At 37.7% G+C, this 13,942-nt stretch overlaps 1 protein-coding gene across 1 annotated transcript in view; it reads right to left on the bottom strand.

Annotated features, from left to right (window-relative positions):
* top2a (DNA topoisomerase II alpha) overlaps positions 1–13,942 on the bottom strand; it is a 62,656-nt gene that overhangs the window by 43,914 nt on the left and 4,800 nt on the right. Inside the window, exons 2-10 of the mRNA XM_048560677.2 lie at positions 11,806–11,952; positions 10,500–10,590; positions 10,340–10,403; positions 8,599–8,744; positions 7,180–7,277; positions 4,383–4,595; positions 2,866–3,039; positions 1,699–1,800; positions 982–1,119 (exon numbers count right to left, since the gene is read on the bottom strand). Of these exons, the coding sequence (XP_048416634.1) occupies positions 982–1,119; positions 1,699–1,800; positions 2,866–3,039; positions 4,383–4,595; positions 7,180–7,277; positions 8,599–8,744; positions 10,340–10,403; positions 10,500–10,590; positions 11,806–11,952 (1,173 nt within the window). The remainder of the gene's footprint in view (positions 1–981; positions 1,120–1,698; positions 1,801–2,865; positions 3,040–4,382; positions 4,596–7,179; positions 7,278–8,598; positions 8,745–10,339; positions 10,404–10,499; positions 10,591–11,805; positions 11,953–13,942) is intronic.

The raw sequence follows: 13,942 nt of genomic DNA, 5'->3' as shown, positions 1-13,942 counted from the left end.
GCAAATAACCAAATTGTGAGCATAGCAAAAGAATGTAAAGCAATAACAGATGATTTTGACAGCAGATTGATAACAGACAGACATAGCAAAATTGTAAACATTGTTTAGGGAAAACAGTGACGTAAGTAAGACAAATGATAAAATTTGTAATGTACTGCAAGAACAGAGATGGACACAGTAGGTGCACAGTCTTAAAAGTAAGTAGAGATTTAAATGTCATAAAACGTAAATGAATATCAGAGATCATAGAACAGAATGCATATAGTGTGGAAGCAAGTCATTCAGCCCATCAAGTCCACACTAACCCTCTGAAGAGCATCCCACCCAGATCCACATCTCTACCCTTCCCATGCACTGGCCATGGATAACCCACCCAGCCTGCACATCGCTGGACACTATGGGCAATTTAGCATGGCCAATCCACCTAAGCTCCACATCTTTGGGCTGTGGGAAGAAACTGGAGCACCCAGAGGAAATCCACGCAGACAGGGGGAGAATATGCAAACTCCACATAGACAGACGCCTGAGGGTAGAATCAAACCCAGGTCTGGGGTTCTGTGAGGCAGCAGTGCTAATTACTGAGCCATCGTGCCATCTTGCCAGAGCACATATTCAATTTTGCACATTGGAACAGATAAAACATTGTTGATTGGCTAGATGAAACCAGAATGAGAACTAAGAGCTTCACAGTTAGAAAATCTTTTTCAGTGTAATCAGAACTTTAGCACCCTGATCAGTGCATGTAATTGTACTCAAGTTAACTGGATAATACTTTGAAAGTAAAGCTATATAAAGAAAACAAGGAAAGAACAGGATTAAAATTAGATAAATTAGGTAAAGATGAGCACTGGCATGATGCAAAGAATCAAATGGCTACTACGTTGTAATTTCATTACTACAAAATTGCTGTGCATTACTCAGATAGATGTTTCACTTGAATCACCAAAACTCAAAACAGAAAAAAGTCAAAGCCAAACATACCGCTTTGATAAATTTTTCCGACAACACACATTGGGATCCAAAGTTCTTTGCTTGAAGGGTCATATTCTCTTTGGTCTGGGAGTCAAAAGTTGGGTTCTCAATCAAGCTGTTCACAAAGACCCAAAGATGGTTCTTGACCTGTCACAGATCCGAACTTATGTTAGACATTTATACACACACAACATAGAATAATTAAATGTTTGCAGTCATAAGCGGCAAAGCGCAACACTACGCAGAAGTTTTAACAACGAAGAGATGACGGAGACTTGCTTTCTGTATCAACAAATACACCTTCAGATGACAAATTTATATGAATTCAAATTTAAATTCAGGCGTTCAGATGACAACTATGAGCAAAGATCAAAGTGACAACAGAACTCAAGTTTACTACAATTTCTTTTGATATCTATCTATTTACAAAATTGGAGGAGTGGATGATATTTTAGTTTCATAATTAAATCTGAGGACCATAAGTGAACCAGGAAATCATCAGATTTTTGGTGCTCTATCTTTAGTTAGTACTCTAGTCATAGAGAAAACCCCTCAAGTCATTATTTGAAGTAGACCACACAAAAATGTAAAACAAAAATTCAGTGCCACAATTCCCCCTCAATTAAAATCCATCTTCTACTGCTTAATAGCCAGTTAATTACATTCAAAAGATAAATTTCATTTTGACAGATCATATGGTCATAGTGCATTTTCAACAAACCTTACCTGAAATGGCTTCACTGCAACACCTCCTTTATTTTTCTTCTTGACAACTTCAATTAGTTTGTTCACTAATTGGTCAGTGACATAATCAACATGTCTTCCACCCTGGAAAAAGAAATTGTCACACAAGCATTAAAACCCTTCAAGTAAAACAGATGAGAACCAGCTTCCAACTCTGATGGGCTTATTTTTGGTAAGTGTCTTCAGCCTAAGGGGTGACAAGCTTTGAAATTATTTGGTCAATCCACATCACATTAACAAACACTTTGCCAAGCACTTCAGACCACAAATTTTCAACCAAGCTTTCAGTAACTATACTTAGCAACCCTTTTGGTTCAATGTTGACTAATGTCTATAGCATCTTTGAGAAACGCCTTGTCAATTTTTCTACATAACAGGTGCTATGTAAATGCAAGCTGTTGTTATTAACAAGTATTTTGCTGCCCAGTTCAATACACAAGCTCACTCTCATTGTGGATTACAGATTGATCTGTTATTTCCTTTATTGTGTCAAAATTGCAATGGGGAGACGATGCCCTAGCGGTATTATGGCTGGGCTACAGAGATACAGGTAATGTCCTGGGGACTGGGGTTCAAAATCACACCGCAGCAGATGGTGAAATTCGTTTAGGGAAGAAAACTGCCATGCTTGTCTGGTCTGGCCAGTGACTCCCATACCCCATGAATAAATAAAAGAAGGGCAGATGATCATCTTCAATCCAGCTAAGATTTTAGATTGCCAATTTTGTTTAAAAGCTTCAAAATATAAGCACTTGTGCTGTCTACTTGGATTTGTTAAGAACTGAACTGATACTGAGCAATGTTTACTCCATTTATCACCAAATATGCAAGCCAGGTGATGACTTAAATTTACTAAATGGACAAAAGGACAATATGCTAATTCTATGTTCCTTGCAACTCCCAACCTGAACTTGTTGTTCTCTGAAAAACTGCCCTATGAAGATGGCTTGCACGACAGCTAAAACACTGGCATGGTTAAGATTGCTCAATGCAAGCAAAATCAGACTGTGGATCTTTACAGCCTGTGCAATTCAGCTACACTCAATAATCAGTCAATCCATCGAGACAGCTGTTTCTTTTCAAGTCATCCTCTCCAAGACAATATATGTGACCAAACGCCTGTATAACTATTAAAAAGAAAAAGCTTACCTTTGTGGTAGCAATGCTGTTCGCAAAGCTTATTTGTTGGAAGCCTTTCTCACTCATAGTCATACAGACTTCCCACCGTTCATTTACAACCTCATGGATTATTTTAAGTGGGCTACCTGTTTCATCCACTTTATCTTTTACATAAAGATCCACATAACTACGGAATCCAGAAACCTATAAGCAAAAAGACAAAGGTACCAGCTTTGAACAATGGCCAAGACTTTGCAGCATTATGACGGTGTAACTGTCAATGCTCCCTAACACTATTCCTCTGAAAGTGACATCTTAAGTCCACACGTGCAGTTAAGTGCAGCACTGTGAAAGTTGCTATGCATGATTATACATTTCTTTGGACGGTACAGTGGAGAAGCGTCCCTAGCCTGCAAGCAATTAGAAGTTACTGAGCTTATTAGAACTTTCCTTTTTATGGTATTAGTCAATTGCAAAAACCCTTCAAAACTCAGTTTGCATGTCAAATAACAGTGTTCAATACTGCACTGCTGAAATACCTTGGTAATTCAATATTTGTGGAATGTTAAATTTCTCCATCACAATTAGTAACTCCACATACTTTAAAATATATTTTAAGACTTTATGGTATTCTGTTACTGCTACAATCTCATTTATATTTCCAATCATTTACTTCATTCTAAATTTGAATTCAAACATTTAAGGATAATCAGTGCATTTTCTTCCTGGTTTGCAGCCATTCAGAATATATCATTGTAATTGGCTATTTACTCTGTTTAATAAGTTGATTGCCAGACCCCTGAAGCCTGCCTTGGCTAGACACCAGTTTCAAACTAACACCAGAAAGGGAAAACTCACACCAGAGATTACTAGATTTTTGTGGGTAGATTCCTTTAAAGGTTAGTACCAGACATACTTGCTTCACTGTGAAAACCAAGTAATGATCTAATTTACTGCTCAGTTCTGTTCAAGTGCATTTAAATTTGAAACTCTCGGCAATTATTGCACAAAACCTTCCTTAGCCTTGATTGAACCCAAAGACAGAAGAAGGAAATTGTAATATTACATGTAACAGAAATCTATTCAGTGTGTTAACTTGGTGGTGGTAGTGGTGGGGTAGGAGGTGAAATCCAGAGACCAAGAAGCACATCAGCTATCTGCTTTGTCCAAGAATTACTAATACACACGCTGTATGAAGTGTATAAAAACTTTTCGGAGATCAATAACCTGAATACACAAATGAGTATTTCCTTTGAACCTTCAAAACAAGCAGCAGCAACATTGATGTACTTTAATTTTTCTGTTAAATATATAAACTAAATATTTTGACTCGATCATTATATAACATTCAGCATTAAAATGAAATCCATAAAAAGCTATCCAAGTATTAAAATGAAATTGAAATAAAAAGACATGAACTCGCTAATCTTAAAAATGCTGCAGCATTCAGCTATTTACACCACGCTATATCACAGTGAGCATATAGCCCCCTCCCAACCACTGCATGCAAAATATAAATGGCCCCAACAGTATTATTTAAAACGTACAGATAATTTTTTGCCATTTAGGAATACTTTAACTCCTTTACAAGTCCCAGCAATATCATATGCTCTTCGTGACATTATCGCCACAATGTCTTTATCAAGTGTCTGCATTTTGAACTTAGGAAGATCAGGTTGAAAAGTGATACAAGTGTAGTCATCACCATCAAAGGACTTGATTTTAGCTTCTTTAGCATCTCCCATATTGTTCATCCAAGTCTGTGGATCAAAAGTACAGAAAAATTAAAGAAAACCTACCTTGAATAAATTTAATGTTCTCAGAATTTTACAAGATTTTAGATAAAAGTCTGAAATGGTTTTATGAAAGAAATTAACAAAAAACAAACATAATAATAATATGTAGTGCAGTAGGGTGTGACAGGGATTCCCAAGAACAAATACAAATAGGGAGCAATTAATTAAATGCAGCTTTGTAAGACTTTGGATAGGCCACACTTTGAGTATTGCACTCAATTCTGGTCACATTACAGGAATAATGTGGAGGCTTTGGAGAGGGTGGAGAAGTTTACCAGGATGCTGCCTGGACTGGAGGCTATGAGCAATAAGGAGAGGCTAGAAAAACTCAGGTTGTTTTCTCTGCAGTGGTGAAAGCTGAGGGGAGACTTGGTAGAAGTCTGCAGAATTATTAGACGCGTAGATACGGACACTTTTTTTCACATAGAGTGGTAGGAGAATGGAACATGCTGCCAGGGGTGGTGGTAGGAGGCAGATAAAACAGGACAATTTAAGGGACTTTTCAATATGGATGTGAATACGCAAGGAAAGAAAGGATATGGACCAAAGGCAGGCAGAAAGGATTAGTTTAATTTGGCATAACATCGTTGCTGGAAGGGGCCGTCCCTGTGCTGTGTTGTTCTTTGAAATTGTTACAGTGCTTAAATGATGTATCTTTAGGGAACAAGTGTTGCTTGAGTTTTGTGCTGCTTGAAAATCGTTTGCCTAGACAAGTTATATAATCAATATATAACGTTTAACATTGGTATTAGAGAACAGTTAGCTGTAAGTTAAAGATTAGTTTAGCCAAGAATGATTGTACTTGCTACCACTCAAAAGCAGGATAAGAAGCAAAGTATTTTTTAAGAACTGGAGATGGATGAGTAAACTTTGATGAAGGTTTAGCCAAAATATTAACTTTCATGGATGAAGTTTATAAGAAAAATTACAAATTGTTGATACATAGAAAGAGTAAAGATAGGTTCCACAGAAGAGTATTCAAAACTAAACACAAAAAGAGGATTCAGAAAAAGACAGAGTTATGAATCAAATAGAGGGGACTGTATTGGTCACAAGCTTCAAGTCACTGATAAATGTGAATCTTTCAATTCTGCCATATTAAATAGCAACTGTGGAACCACTGTGTGTAGAATAGACTAGCAAAAATGCTACCTCAACTTGGAGTAATAAAATTGAAACATTTTGAGATTTATTGAAATTTCAATAAAGTGGTGGCTATGAATATAAAGGTGTAGAATAAAGTTAAAAAAAATCATTTTACATTGTAGATTTGCCATGCAGATTTGGTCAGTTGACAATAATACAGATTAGAAAATAACTGCACATAAATTAATGAAAAAGTAGATAGGGCTGGTCTTGGACCACTAGCAAACTTTCTCATTGATAACAGGAGGGTTGATGAAATGTGCTAATGATGAAAATAGAGAAAAATCTGCAAATACAGTAGCATAAGGCCCTTTTGACAAAAGGATACGTGAAAGGAAAAATGCAGTAATAAGCAAAATGGCTCATTAAATTTTGGTAGATCAGCCAAACTGTAAATTATCATCTGCCCTGGCATGAGCTCTGGTAGAACATATTGTTTGAGTAAACAACACAATGCAATAATTAAAAATGGAGCATTGCGTTTTGAAACTTACATTATTGGAAGCTACCTGGAACATAAAGCTTTTTGCTTTCAGTAAAGCTTCTTGTGCAAACAGTGATGGGATCTCAAGTGCAAGGGAGTTTATCATTTTTCTTTTAGTAGAGTGACATAAACATTGCTTTTTCATTTGGGATGTTAGTCAGTAAAGGAGTGAAAAGCATCTTAGCTGCAAAAATTCTTGTTCCGGTTCAGGCAGTAGAATTTTCTTTGCAAAAATATCGGAAAAAATTTTAAAAGCGGATTCAACAGCAATACTCAGTGTTACAAGAACAAATGACCATGGGATAACATACATCCAACAAAATGTGTCAATGAATTAGGTAAGACAAAGGATCAAAACTGCAGTTTTAAAGCACATGCCGGAAAAGGAAGCTATCTCCAAATTGTAATGGACGAGTAGTAGCAGTTAGCTACCTACTTACAAAGAAGCAACCTCCAAGAAACTATCAGATTAGAAAAATGACATTTAGAAGTCTAGTGGAAACACAAAAAAGCATGAATATAAAACGTTGTCATGCTGCAAAATATGTCGTCATTTTGTATTTTTGTTTTTTTTTGTGTTTTTCATCTTTTCATTTACCTTACTATTATTTGAAAAAGGTGAACGAAAGGAATCATCTAGGTTTGGTAGAAATGTCAGTGACCAACTGGAACTCCTCAAGGGGTATAATTTAATTAAGGAATAATTGGCTGAGCACTTTACGAGGTGCATTGTAAACAAGTAATCAGCAGTGTTTGAAATCACTGCTGTAAATGGACTTGAGGACTGCGCAGCAAGAAGTAATTATGACTTAATTCAAATAATTATTTAATAATGTAATTGTTAAACATTAAAGCCTTTTCAAATCCAAGTTAGACCAAAGAGACTTGTTTCAATCCAGAGCTTTCCATTCAATGCACCTGTTTGAAGCATTTCTTGTACTCCCTACAAGCTGTTTCTACGGTAAACTTGGTGCTGAAAATGTTGCAGAGTTTTGCACCATAACCATTGCGACCACCTGCAAAATGCAAACAAGAGTCATTCTCTTGTTCAGTAATAGATTATACACTGAAGCTTTACACATAACCTGAATTAGGGACAGTAATTCCATGTATCATTGAGAAATAAAACATTGAAAAGAGAAAGCTTTACCAATCTATATTAATACCATCTTTAAAAATGTGTATACTTGAAAAATCTTACTTCCATTACATATATTGTCATAGCTTTTGCTATATTTATAACAAAATTGTTCATGTGGACTTATTATTCCAGATTTACACTCTTCTGGTTATGTCACTATATCTTGTTTTGTTATGCTGAGCTCCTTAAACTATAAAAGAAACTCCTATTATTTGAATAAATCTACTTCGCAAACTTCTATTGGTTTAGCTATTTAAATAAAGTTGCAGAATTATAGAAGTGTTATGGTGCAGGAGACAATTCAGCCCATTGTATCTGCATAGCTGTTCACGACCTACTGCTCATTTCCAGCTTCCAGCCATACCTTGCACATTATTTCCATCCAAGAAATCACCCAATGATCTCTTGAATGTCGGAATTAACCTTGACACCACCACATTTTCAAACAAAGCATACCCTAACCACTCACTGTGTGGAGATGTTTATTTTCACACCATATTTGTATCTTTGCCAATCACTTTAAACATAAAAATGAAGTGAACATTGTAAATCAGGGCAGGGTATATAAATTTAACTTAAGCAGTATGTTGGAGCATTGAGGTACACTTATCCATACCTTTTAATCAAGGCTCACTGAATCTTGATTCCCCAAAATAAAATTCCACAGGCAATCAATGCCATAAACACAAATGTACCCAATTATGGCTGCTCACTTCCTTGCTCCTCCTTCACCCTGTACAACATAAGAAGTTTATAATGGGATATCAACTGCAAGCTGGAAACTTCCAAATTAGGTACCAGAAATTCCAGAAATCTGGTATTTGAGATGCAGTTTATTCAGCTTTACTTGTATTTATTTCTTATTTTTATTGATTTATTATGAAGTTGCATTGTTGGAGATTGTGAAAAAGCTGTTCTTGATCGCAACCTTGTTGGTTCATAAACCTTATAATTAAGTCAAAAACTTATAATTTCCAGAACTGTAGTTACAGGATACATCTAGCACCCAAGTCCCAATGTATCAATAGTCATTCTTACTTTAATTTGCAACATGAAACAACATCAGATTCTTCTTGAGCTCAATGTCATACGCAAAGTATTTTACCTTATGGCAAAACATTAAAATCAGGTAACTGTTTCTAGCTCATACTTGGAAACATCTAAATTCAAAATAGCAGTGAATAACACACACACACCAGTAACTTTCTTCTGATCATCGTCATAGTTGCTGGAGGTCAGTAACTGGCCAAAAATTAGATTAGGAACAAAAACCTTCTCTATTTTATGTTCCACAACAGGAATTCCCTTTCCATTGTTCCAGACAGTAACGGTGTTGTTTTCACTGAGAAAGAATAAAATACATAATTTTACTATCATGTTAACTCTCCTCTGGCTCTTGTCCACTGTCCACGAGTGTGACAGAACAATTCCATTGGTCCAGACAAGGGCAGTAACAATGCTTTCAACACTAAACTCATCCAATGCCCATACTGCTTCACAAGCCTCAGTACCATCCCATCCGCCATCTTAAAGTCACTCCCCTCACTAGCAGCAGAGTCCATAAGACCATAAGACATAGGAGTGGAAGTAAGGCCATTCAGCCCATCAAGTCCACTCCGCCATTTAAATCATGGCTGATGGGCATTTCAACTCCACTTCCCCGGACTCTCCCCGTAGCCCTTGATTCCTTCTGAGATCAAGAATTTGTTGATCTCTGCCTTGAAGGCATCCAACGTCCCAAAGTCATATGATAACAATCTGCAAATGCACTGCATCAATTTGTTATGTCTCTTTCAACATACCTTCTAAACATGATCTCTATCACCTAGAAGCTTAAAGGCAGCAGAAGCATGGGACATGGCCATCTGCAAAGTTAACCCCAAGCCACACCCATTACGGTCTAAAATTATACCACAACAGCCTTGAATTTCCTGTGGGTATACAGATAAAACATGGACTGCTGCAGTTCAAGAATGTACCTCACTACCATCACAGTTTGGGGTGGGCAACATGCTGCCCCTACCGCATTTGAACAGGTTCTCTGTACGTGGTAGAGTGGAACCCAAATTGGAATTTACCAATAGCACAAAAATTGCAATCCTGAACTTTCTTGATCTGCATACCTTAACTAATTACGGTGCATGAGAATTTCACACTAGCTATTGATAATTAATTCTAATTTTCTCCTAGAACATATTAATACCATTCTATTTTAGTAACTTTGGTATGCAGAGAGATGGATTTGTTTGCCATCAGACACTGTCAAATTTTAGCAAACACATTACTGTGTGGTGGATGAATTGGCCTTACTTCTGATGTTGCCATTGGCAGTAATGGACCCACATGAAACAATCTACCATTGACCTGGCTTTGAATGGATAACTCTAATAGTTCATTATTGGACCATATGGATGCTCAGATTCTTCCAATGGTTGGTGGTCACTGTAATAATACAAATAACATGAAGGAAATTTGGTGAGGCTAAAAGATATGCAGATACAGCATTCCTTCTGGCACTTCCGTCATTAAAACAGTAAATAAAGTTTTCATACTCATCTCACCATTGTGGTTACTGTTTTGTCAGATAACAAATCAGAAAAACGCCAACAGTTCAGAGCTCATCAACTCACTAAATTTACTGACTGCGCTGGTGGCCATTTGCAATAATCATATATACAATAAACATTTAAATAAAAATACATGTCTTTTTCTCAAGGTATCACTGAAATGAACGTTACAAATATGATTGCACAGTAAATAATCTTTTAACATATTGCACTTACATAAATGAGATCAATTTAAAAGTCTGGTTGTAAGCTTAGCTAAACTTAAGCCCTGAATTTTATGCCTCGAAAATTCACTTTTAAAGATCTATTTCCATTTCCAAAATGTTTTGGAATCCACTAAAGATTCTAAACTGACTTTAAAAACACTTACGGATCAATGTTGATTTTGATGCATGACATGTTTTTATCCCTCTGCTTGTTATCAGCTGCATTTACTGTAATTTGATAAATGATAATTGATTTAACAATGTAATTTATGCTTTCATTTCAAAATACAGAATAATTATTTAGAATTAGTTTTTTCCACATACCTAGAATTTCATCAAATATCTTGTACAAACCAGGAACAAAAGTTACTTCTCTGCAGTTTAGGCCAACTTCTTCATCAAACACCCACATTTGCTATAAAATAGACAAATTGCATTTTGATGGAATTGGAGATCATACACAGTAATTTTCTCGCACAAGTTTTGCATTTTCAGCAGCAATCAGAAAACTTCAGGGGAATGAAAATCCTCTTTGTTGCATTTTCAATAGCATTAAAAGAACCTGCAGTAGAAGAGGTCACACAACTGGCCTTGAACTGGAGCAGGGATGGTGCAGAGTGCAAAACAGAAATCTATTTCTCAATGAAGGAAAGTTTTCATTCAGTTATGCTAATAAATAATCTTTGCAGTATATTATTCACTCCCTGACAGCTATGATAAAAATAGCAGCATGTAAAATGAAGAATAATTTCGACTTGAAACATTAGCTTACTCTCTCTCCATGGACGCTGCCTGATCTACTGTGATTGCTAGCATTTTTGTTTTCTCAATAAAAAACAAGTATAGATTATCAATCAAATAAAAACATAGAATATAACAGCGCAGTACAGGCCCTTCGTCCCTCAATGTCGCGCCAACCTGTGAAACCAATCTGAAGCCCATTTAACCTACACTATTCCGTTATCATCCATATGTTTATCCAACGACCATTTAAATGCCCTTAAAGTTGTCGAGTCTACTAGTGTTGCAGGCAGGGCATTCCATGCCCTTACTACTCTGAGTAAAGAATCAACGTCTGACATTTGTCCTATATCTATCACCCATGAATTTAAACCTATGTCCCCTCGTGCTAGCCATCATCATCCGAGGAAAAAGGCTCTCACTGTCCACCCTATCTAATCCTCTGATCATCTTATATGTCTTATTAAGTCACCTCTTAACCTTCTTCTCTCTAACAGAAACAGCCTCACGTCCCTCAGCCTTTCCTCATAAGACCTTCCCTCCATACCAGGCAACATCCTGGTAAATCTCCTCTGCACCCTTTCCAATGCTTCCACATCCTTCCCAAATGGTGGCATCCAGAACTGTATGCAATACTCCACGTGCGACCGCACCAGAGTTTTGTACAGCTGCAATGTGACCTCATGGCTCTGAAACTCAATCCCTCTGCCAATAAAACAAAATGCTGAATGCTGGAAATGAACAAAAAACAGAAAATGCTTGAGAAACTCAGGAGGTCTGGATGTGTCTACAGTGACAGAAATGGAGTTAGAAATCCGAGTCCAATATGACACTTCACCACAACTTGAGATTAGCATGTTAATTCCACAATGCAACAATCAATACTTACTTGTGAAACTGGCTCCACTGAGCCAATGTAACTGTCAGGGCGGAGCAAAATATGCTCCAACTGTGTTTTTTTCTGATAGATTCTTTCAACAGACAATCTGCGTTCATCACCTTTCTTCACCTTACTTATTTGATTCGGAAACAAAGGCTGTTTGAAGATGAAAATAAAATTAAGAACATTATTTTAATTCTTTTCTTCTGTGTTGTCTATGTGAAAACAAGTCCTTCATGATTAACAACAGAACCATAGCTTTTTGTTCTGTGGGTGGAGTCTATCTCAGCCAGAATTCAGTCAAACCTGCATGATAAATAAAAACCAAACCAACAGCAGATGCTTTAAATCAGGAACAACAGCAGAAGTTGCTGGAAAGGTCAGTACGTCGGGCAGCATTTGTGAAGAAAAAAATCAGAATTAATGTTTTGGGTCCAGTAACCCTTCCTCAGAACTGATGGTAGCTGGGAAGACGTTATTTTGTATGTAGAAAACAGGGAGGGAGATGGGGTAGGGAGCAAATGATAGGATAAAGGATAGAGCCAGAAGAGAGAAAAGTGCAGTTGAATGGACAAAGGAGTTGATAATGATCTGGTTAGGAGGGTGAATAGCTGATAAGAGGAACTGTTAGTAACTCATAATAGGTAGTGTGTGTGTATGGCAGGCTCTATGATAACAAGGGGTAGAGGGCTAGGACAGGGGAGAGTTTAGGCTCTAAAATTATTGAACTCGATATTGAGTCCGGAGGCTGTAGAGTCCCTAAGCGGAAGATAAAGTTCTGGATGTGAGTTTGCTCGCTGAGCTGGAAGGTTAGTTTTCAAACGTTTCGTCACCATTCTAGGTAACATCATCAGTGAGCCTCCGACAAAGCACTGGTGTTATGTCCCACTTTTTATTTATCGGTTTAGGTTTCCTTGGGTTGGTGATGTCATTTCCTGTTCTTTTTCTCAGAGGATGGTAGATTGGCTCCAAATCAATGTGTTTGTTGATGGAGTTCCAGTTGGAATGCCATGCTTCTAGGAATTCTCGTGCGTGTCTGTTTGGCTTGTCCGAGGATGGATGTGTTGTCCCAATCAAAGTGGTGTCCTTCCACATCTGTATGTAAGGATACTAGTGATAGTGGGTCATGTCATTTTGTGGCTAGTTGATGTTCATGTATCCTGGTGGCTAGCTTTCTGCCTGTTTGTCCAATGTAGCGTTTGTCACAGTTCTTGCAAGGTATTTTGTAATGACATTCATTTTGCTTGTTGTCTGCATAGGGTCTTTTAAGTTCATTAGCTGCGATTCTAAAACAGTACATTGGACAAACAGGCAGAAAGCTAGCCACCAGGATACATGAACATCAACTAGCCACAAAATGACATGACCCACTATCACTAGTATCCTTACATGCAGATGAGGAAGGACACCACTTCGATTGGGACAACCCATCCATCCTAGGACAAGCCAAACAGAGACACGCACAAGAATTCCTAGAAGCATGGCATTCCAACCGGAACCCCATCAACAAACACATTGGCTCCAAATCAATCTACCATCCTCTGAGAAAAAGAAAAGGAAATGACATCACCAACCCAAGGAAACCCAAACAGATAAATAAAAAGCAGGACATAACACCAGCACTTTGTCAGAGGCTCACTGATGATGTTACCTAGAATGGTGACGAAACGTCTGAAAACTAACCTTCCAGCTCAGCGAGCAAACTCACATCCAGAACCTCAACCTGAGCTACAAATCTTCTCAAAACTCAGAAGATAAAGTGTTGTTCTTCCAACTTGTGCTGAGCTTCACTGGAACAGTGAGTCAAACCAGACATAGAGATGTTGGCCAGGGAACAGGGTGGTTTGCTAAAGTGGTAGGCAATTGGAAGTTCAAGGTCTCTTTTTATGAGCAGAACTTTGATGTTCTGCAAAGCAGTCACCTAGTCTACGCTTTGTTTCCCCAGTGTACAGAACACGTTGTGAACAGGAAATGCAGTAGTCCAGATTTTGGGAAGTGCAGGTGAGGTGGTACTTCAGGGCCAGGGTGTCCTGGAGGGAACAGTCCCTGAGGAAGGCGGACAAGGGAGGGTAATATGTGTCTGATGGTAGCATCTCACTGGAGGTGGCGGAGATCGTGTTTGATGATCTTCTGGATGTGGATGCTG

Source organism: Stegostoma tigrinum, chromosome 31, assembly GCF_030684315.1.
Source record: "Stegostoma tigrinum isolate sSteTig4 chromosome 31, sSteTig4.hap1, whole genome shotgun sequence".
NCBI lineage: Eukaryota > Metazoa > Chordata > Chondrichthyes > Orectolobiformes > Stegostomatidae > Stegostoma > Stegostoma tigrinum.
Note: the sequence above shows the minus strand (reverse complement) of the source record. Positions and strands in the feature narration are given on the sequence as shown.